Source organism: Amblyomma maculatum, chromosome 3 (assembly GCF_055883805.1).
Source record: "Amblyomma maculatum isolate TAMU_Amacu chromosome 3, ASM5588380v1, whole genome shotgun sequence".
In the NCBI taxonomy this organism is placed as follows: Eukaryota; Metazoa; Arthropoda; class Arachnida; order Ixodida; family Ixodidae; genus Amblyomma; species Amblyomma maculatum.
Window position 1 is genome coordinate 134,313,979 of NC_139346.1, and position 8,400 is coordinate 134,322,378.

The 8,400-nt window shown below is 45.4% G+C and overlaps 1 protein-coding gene across 1 annotated transcript; it reads right to left on the reverse strand.

Moving 5' to 3' along the window:
• Positions 1-3,723: 3,723 nt before the first annotated feature.
• On the reverse strand, positions 3,724-5,301 carry LOC146196107 (uncharacterized). Its single transcript, XM_084596917.1, has one exon. It carries the CDS (start codon positions 4,909-4,911, stop codon positions 3,724-3,726), a length of 1,188 nt encoding a protein of 395 aa, XP_084453043.1. The 5' UTR covers positions 4,912-5,301.
• Between the last annotated feature and the right edge of the window lie 3,099 nt (positions 5,302-8,400).

Here is an 8,400-nt window from a genome sequence, read left to right on the forward strand (position 1 = left end):
GTGTAGCTTGTTATTAACTTCGTTATCCCAGGCAGCCTGCCATTTTTGTCTCAGTGTTCTTTGCATGAATTTTATGGCGTCATTATGTGGAATTTTCACCTTGTGTACTTGAGCATTGGAGGCGGCCGCGGCACATGCATCAGCCCTCTCATTACCGCTGATTCCAACGTGGCTTGGCACCCAGCAAAATTTAATATTAAGTCCTTGTGTTTTTGCTATCACTACATAATGGACTATGTCCCCTACTAAAGGTTCTATAGCATTTTTTTGATGTAGTGATGCGAGTACGCTCAGAGAGTCTGTATAGATGATACTGTTTTTGATGTTTTTGTTGACTATTTTATCTATTGCTAGGGATAAGGCGTAGCATTCGGCAGTAAATATTGAGGCACACTGTGGTAACCTTACTGTTGTTTCCTGTTTGTCTTCTATTACTGCACTGCCTACATGAAATATTGTCTTTGAACCATCTGTATAAAATGCCTTGTGATCACTGTATTTCTGATTTAATGCCAAGAACTCTTGTATTATGTGTTCGTGCGGTGTTTGTGATTTGCGAAATTGAGTTAATGTGAAGTCACACACAGCAGTGAAGTTGTACCAAGGTGGCAGTGGGTCAGGTCTCCGTGCAATATCAGGAAGTGCATCCAGCAAGTTGAGTTCCCGGCACTGCTCTTCAAAACGGAGTATGAGAGGTCTGATGGATCGAGGTTTATTGATGTACAGTGTTCTTGAGGGGCAGTTTGTAAGTATGGAGTAACAAATATGTTTCGGTAACGAGCGAATTTTCAGAACATATGAAAGTGTAAGCATGGTTCTCCTGTATTTTAGTGGCGGTTCGTTTGCTTCTACATACAGACTTGTCCCCGGCGATGTCCTGTATGCACCAGTTGAAAGACGCAGACCCAGGTTATGTACTGGGTCCAGCCGTTTAAGGTATGACGGTCTCGCTGACCCATAGACCACGCACCCGTAATCTAAACAGGAGCGTACCAACCTGCCCCGCCGGGGTGGTGCAGTGGTAAGACGCCCGACTACTGTGCCGGAGTTCCCTGGTTCGAACCCGACCTCGGCGGCTGCGTTTCGATGGAGGCGAAACGAAGAGGCGTCGTGTGCTGTGCGATGTCAGCGCACGTTAAAGATCCCCAGGTGGTCGAAATTACTCCGTAGCCCTCCACTACGGCTCCTCTTTCTCTCTTTCCACTTTCATTCCCACCTTCCTCCCTTCCCTTACGGCGCGGTTCGGGTGTCCACAGAGCAAGTGTGACAGTTACTGCGCCTTTCCCTTCCTGTGAACCAATTTATTTAACCAACCACTGAGCGATAGATATGGAGAAGACATGTCCTATCAGAGCCCCAGTGTCCCCTCGAGAGTACTTTAAGGATGTTGAGAGCTCGAGAGGCTTTGACTTTCAGGCTGCTTATGTGTGGGAGGAATGTGAGCTTCTTGTCAAACGTTAGTCCTAAAAATTTGTGTTCTTGCTTTATCGGGAGTATGGTTTCATTTAGGTGCAGGGTGGGATTGAGCTGCAGGCCTCTCCTCAGAGAGAAAAGAACGGCAACTGTTTTCTGAGGCGAGAACCTAAATCCATTTTTATCTGCCCAATTACTCAGTTTCTTTAATGCTAGTTGTATCTGTCGTTCACACGTCGATAGGCTGAATGATGTGCATGCGATTTGGAGGTCATCAACATAAAGTGAGTACATAACAGACTGTGGGATTACTTTGGCTATGGAATTCGTTTTTACAATGAAAAGTGTAGTACTTAATATGCATCCTTGCGGTACTCCGTTCTCTTGTGTAAAGTTCCTCGAGAGTGTAGAACCGAGGCGTACTTGGAACGAGCGGTCGGACAAAAAATCTTTTAAGCAGTTCAACATTCTGCCGCGGATTCCAAGATCTGCCAGATCGCGAAGTATCCCAAATCGCCAGGTGGTGTCGTACGCTTTTTCCATATCAAAGAAAACTGCGAGACAGTGCTGTTTATGTATGAAGGCTTCTCGGACTGTGTTTTCAAGCCGAACTAGATGATCCAGTGTTGAACAAGCTCTTCTGAAGCCGCACTGGTGGATGTCAAGGAGTTCACGAGCTTCAAGAATGAACATCAACCTGGTATTGACTATGCTTTCGAATGATTTGGCAAGGCAGCTAGTTAGGGCTATTGGCCTGTAACTAGTAGGAGAGTTTGGCAGTTTTCCAGGCTTCAGGAATGGTACAATGACAGCCTTCTTCCAAGCATCAGGCATTTTGCCTGACACCCAGATTTTGTTAAAAAATTTCAGGAGTGCTTCTACTGCAGGTTCGGACAGATGGGCTAGCATTTCATAGTGTATCTCATCGGGGCCTGGTGCAGTTTTCTTGCCATTAGTTAATACTCTATGGAGTTCCTGAACTGTAATTAAGTTATTGTAGGGCTCGTTGGTATAACCATTTGTAGGAAGTCTCTGTTTTTCTGCTGTGTTTGTATACTTTAAGAAGGAGTCTGTGTAATGTAGGGAACTAGAAACATGAGAGAAGTGTTCTCCCAATAGGTCAGCCTGCTCGAGTATACTTGTTTGTGCATCAGGGGGTGTAAGGAAAGGAACTGCAAAAGGAGAGAATTTGCCATCGAGTTTGCGGACTTGCTCCCACATTTTCTTTGCTGTGACGGAACTGTTTATTGAAGACACATAACCTTGCCAATATCTATTTTCAGCATCACGTCGAATATTTCGAGCCTTAGCCCTTGCCTTTTTATATTTAATTAGATTTTCCTGTGTAGGGTATCGACGAAAAATTCCCCAGGCTTTGTTCTGCTTCTTTTTGGCCTCTCTACATTCCTTTGTATACCATATCTTTCCATTCCTTCGTACTATTCCCGAAGTCTGGGGGATGGCTAAATGGGCAGCGGCAATGATACATTCCATGAACTTTTCATTTTGCTCGTTGACATCGAGGCTGTCCGAAAAGAGTTTTTCTAAAGCGGCATGTTTTTGGAAGAGTGCCCAGTCGGCTAGATACAGTTTCCAACGCCGTGGTTTAGTAAAGGTGATTAATGGTGACGATGTTAGACTGATAATGATGGGAAGATGATCGCTTCCATAAGGGTTGTCAATAACATTCCATCTAAAATCAGTGAAAAGACTTGGTGAACAAAAGGACAAATCAATGCAACTCATTTTTCCAGTGCTTGAAGAACAGTAAGTGTGTTTGCCCGTGTTCAGGAGGCAAACATTGTTGTTGAGAATAAAATCTAAAATCCGACCTCTGGCGTCCGTTTTTTCGCTTCCCCAAAAGGATGAGTGAGCATTAAAATCCCCTACTAAAATATATGGCTCCGGTAGTTGCATTAAAATTGCTTGTAAATCATTAAGTGTGATAGTGAAATGAGGTTCGATGTATAAAGAACATATTGTTATTGTTTTAAAATGCACCACGGTGACTGCAACAGCTTCAATTGAGGTTTTAAGGTTGATTCCTCGTGTCGCAACGCCACCTTGGACCACAATAGCAGTGCCTCCGGAGAGCCTGCTTGAATTCTGTCGGTCACAACGGAAGACTTGATATTTTTTAAGAAAGTTTTTGTTCTGTGGTCCGAGATTGGTCTCCTGGAGACACAACGCAACTGGAGAAAATGAATTTACAATGTCAATTATATCAGTGTAGTTGTGTAAGAGCCCGCGACAGTTCCAGTAAACTAGAAATGCCATGGTGTGGGGTTAGTTGGGGATAGGGTTGAAAATCTATGTTGTTGGGTCTTTTGGACCCGTTATTGGGACTTTGTCCCTTCTTTTACGCTCGAGAGAGCTTTGCCGCCGCTGCTGCGGAGGCGAGGCGGGCGATGTGTCCATCACATCTTCAGATATGCTGGACCTTCGTGCAGAAGGCACGGATACACTTGTTTTTGACCTCGCCCCTTGGGGCAAGGCCTTTAGGCCTGCTGACCTGGGGGTCGGCGTGACCTGTTTTGGGGATAGTGGAGTAGCACTAGCTACCTCCACAGGGGGCGCGGATGGCCCTGCACCACGGTCACTAGACGTGACCTGGGCAGATGCCGAGGTCTGCGATGACGCTGCGCCCTGTTGCGTCATCACAGAGTAAGTTGGATTCTGCACCAACGAAAGCCGCTTTCTTGCCTCTCCGAAAGTAATATTCTCCGTGACTTTCAAGGTTACAATCTCTTTTTCCTTTTTCCATGTAGGGCAAGATCGTGAGTAGGCTGGATGATTGCCTTCACAGTTTACGCAAACGTTTGCTTCGGTGTGACAGTTGTCAGTGCTATGTTCGTTGGAGGCACATTTTGCGCAGGTGAGGCGGCCTCGGCAGCTCTGGGAGCTGTGGCCATATCTTTGGCAATTGTAGCAGCGGCGTAGGTTGGGAATGTACGGTCTGAGCTTGAGTTTTTGGTAGCCTACTTCAACTGAGTCAGGAAGGGTGCTCAGTGCAAATGTTAGCACAATGTGTTTAGTTTGAATCTCGTTATTGTCTCTCCTAATTTTGATTCGATAGACATTGGTTACATTTTGGTCTCTTAGTCCTTCTAGTAGTTCCTCCTCAGTCACGTATTTGAGATCATTATCTGAAATGACTCCACGAACTGTATTGAGTGACCTGTGGGGGCTGATTGAGACAGGGATGTCCCCGAACGACGTAACGGTTGTTAGCTTTTCACTCTGATGGTTATACAGCACTTCTAGGAGGAGGTCACCATTTGGTAGTTTCTTAATTTTGTAGCCCTGACCTATGGTACCTGTGAGCGTCTTTGTCACTAGGAATGGCGAGATCTGACGGGAAGTTTTTTCTGGGTGTTCCGAGTGCACGACATAGAAGTGGGGAAAGCTGTTGACATGTTTCGTAAAGAACTTGTTTGTCACATCGGTGCGCCCTCTCTTACTGGGAGGGCGATCAGTTTTAGAAATAAAAGAGGCCATGTAATTCAATTTTTGTTCGGTTATGATGCCAGCCACCCACCATGGAGTCCAACAAGGGGACGAGACAGGAGCTTGAGCAAGCACCCTGCCCACGCCAGCTGTACATCTTAACTATAACCTAATATGGTGCAACACAGGGTGGTTACTCCACACAAGGTTAACCCTCGCCACCGGGAAGTAAGGAAAAACTAAGAAGAGAGTAGAGGACAGGAGAGCTTTAGGACAGACGATAGGAAAGCGAAAGATGGGGGGGAGGATAGGAAAGGGCGACTGCCGATTTCCCCCAGGTGGGTCAGCCTGGAGGTGCCGTCTATGGGAAGCGTGGGCCAAAGTGGTGTGTTGCCTCCGCCGAGGGGCCTTAAAGGTCCAAACACTCGGTATCAGCTCAACCACCAGGATCCCCTTTTCCCCTGACACGACGATGCCACGCACGGCTAAGCGTGGGTGCAAATGGATGGGTGTGCAGGTATTTGATGAGTGAACAAGCAGGGAAAATGACGTCTTCTTTCTTGTTCCAGTTGTGCACATATGATTAAAACATGAATGACAGTAAGCCGATCCCCACATCTCGAGCAGTATGGTGCAGGAGAGTTGGTTAAAATATATGTATGGGTTATGTATGTGTGACCAATTCTCAGCCTGCACAGGGCTACTTCTTTAAATCTGTCTTGTTTTTCTGTGGTGTACCTGCCTATCCTTGGCTTTATTGTGTGTAGTTTATTTTCTGTTACTGCGTTCCATTCCTCTTGCCATTGTTGTCGAATCATGTTTTGTATGTGTCGTTTGAGGTCGTGATAAGTTATCTTATCAATGTCTGTGTCATTTCGAAGAGCAGCTGACGCAGCTAGCCTATCAGCTGCCTCATTACCCGGTATACGGCGGTGGCCTGGCACCCAACACAGTGTAATTTTAATTTCTAGTTCATGGGCAAACACAAGGCTGTTATAAAGAGAGTTCAGGACTGGGTTCTTATTATGCCATTTCCAAAAGGATAGGGACGTTAAAACACTGAGGGAGTCTGCGTAGATGATCGACGTCTGTATTTTATTTTCTATAATGTGTCTCACAGCTAAAAGGATACCATGGCATTCAGCGGTAAATATACTAGTATGTCTGTTCAGGGTTTTTGACTGCGAAAACTGTGGTCCATGTGCTGCACAGGAGACTTGAGCAGACTTCGAAGCATCAGTGTAATATTCATCACAAGTGTACTTCTCCTGAAGTGACATGAAGTGCTGCTGTATGGCAATAGGGGATGCATGTTTGCCCACTTCAAGAAACGACAAGTCACAATTAACAGTGTGCATTTCCCAAGGAGGAATTAAGTTTTTTATGGTAGTTGTATGAAGACTGGTAACTGGAACGGCCAGATGTTCAATATGAGTGGCAACTCTGATTGGGTATGGTGGTGTCAGAGATGGTTTTCTTGAGAAAAGTGCAGTGCTAGTTTTGTCAAGCAGCAGCCGGCGACATGGATGATCTCGTTGGCATAGAACCTTCATAGCATAAGTTACACAAGTAAATTCTCTTGTTCGTTGCAGTGACCATCGGTTCGCCTCGACATAAAGGCTAGCAATTGGGCTAGTTCGAAAAGCACCCGTGGCGAGGCGAAGGCCGAGGTGGTGCACGGGATCAAGCAATTTCAGAGCAGAGGATGATGCGGACCCATAGACCATCGAGCCATAGTCAATGCGTGATAGAAATACACTATTCAGAAGGCTCAGAAGGCAGTCGCCGTCTGTGCCCCATGAAAGGTGAGAGAGGATTTTTAGCAGATTCATTGCTTTGAGACACTTCAGTCGCAACTGTTTTTTGTGGGCAATGAAGGAAAGTTTTTCATCAACAACTACGCCAAGAAATTTATGTTCCTTTTTAAGGCCTAGGCTCTGACCATTCAATGTAATTTTGGGGTCGGGTCTGACGCCACGCTGCTTAGAGAAAAGTACACAAACACTTTTTTCAGAGTTAAATTTAAACCCATTGTCATCAGCCCACCTGGACAATTTGTTAACACCTAGCTGAATCTACCGTTCACAGATGGCCAAGTATCAAGATTTGAAGCTTATCTGGATGTCATCAACATATACAGAGCAAGAAATGGTTTTTGGCAGCACACTTTTTAAAGAGTTCATTTTGACTATGAAAAGTGTGCAACTGAGAACACCACCTTGAGGGACACCATTTTCCTGTATGTAATGCTTCGAGTATGCATTGCCAACACGAACTTTGAAGGATCGTTGAGACAGGTAACTTCGGATTGTATTCAACATGTTCCCTGTGACACCAAGAGAGGAGAGGTCGCGGACGATACCATAGCGCCAAGTGGTATCATATGCTTTTTCAAAATCGAAAAACACAGATAAACAATGCTGTTTGTGTGCAAAAGCATCCCTTGCATGACTGAAATGCTATTAGCTGATCAGCTGTTGACCGCCCAGCTCTAAAACCAGCTTGGTTTTGATGAAGAAGACCATTGTATTCAAGGAAATGTAGAAGGCGGCGATTTACCATTTTTTCAAAAAGCTTGCATAAGCAGCTGGTTAGAGCAATAGGCCGATAACTGGCAGCAAGAGTGGGTTCTTTTCCGGGTTTTAATATCGGGATAATGATCGCTTCGTTCCATGCTTGAGGAAAGCGTCCTGTGGCCCATATTTTATTATACAGGCAGAGTAGGGTGTCAAGCGTGTCCGTATGCAGGTGTTTGAGCATTCCATATGTGATCCTGTCAGGACCTGGTGCTGTGTTCCCACATGTGCCAAGTGCAATCTTCAGCTCCTGCATGGTGAAGAGGCTATTGTACCCTCCTATGCACGGTCTTTCATCACATATAGGCTTCCTCTCCTCAGTTACTTTGTGCCGCAAAAAGGAATCTGTATAGTGCGCTGAGCTGAATACATATTCGAAGTGTTGCCCTAGTGTGTCTGCTTGGTGTTCAAGAGAGTCACCACTGGTGCTGACAAGGGGCGTTGGGATTGTGCTATATCCATTGAGTGCTCTTATTCTGTTGTATACTTTGTGAGCATCAGAATAAGAGTTCACAGAAGAAAGGAATGATGACCAGCTTTCTCGCTTGGAGATGCGTCGAACACGTTTGCAATTTGCCTTTGCACGCTTAAATCCTATTAGGGGGGTAGCCGTGGGGTATCGGCGTAACTTCGACCATGCCTTGTTTTTTGTTTCACGGCAGTCTTACATTCCGCATTCCACCACGGCCTTCGTTTTTTTCGTGGCTTACTTAAGGTTTGTGGGATGTTTTTCTGCAGCATCTACAATGTGCAGCGTGATCAAGAGTTGAGATTCGTGAACGCCTAAGGCAGTAACTAATGAACAGGGCAGAGCTGAGTGTTCCCTGAACATCTCCCAGTTGGCCGCATATTCTTTAAATTTCCTGGGACTAGATGCATTTACATTTTTATTGCCTGTGTACTTCACAGAGATGGGAAAATGGTCACTTCCATATAGATTGTCAATAACAACCCACTCTGTAGC

What these genes read in the sequence shown, in the direction of transcription:
- LOC146196107 (XM_084596917.1), bottom strand. Translation starts at nt 4,911, where the DNA reads ATGGCCTCTTTTATTTCTAAAACTGATCGCCCTCCCAGTAAGAGAGGG.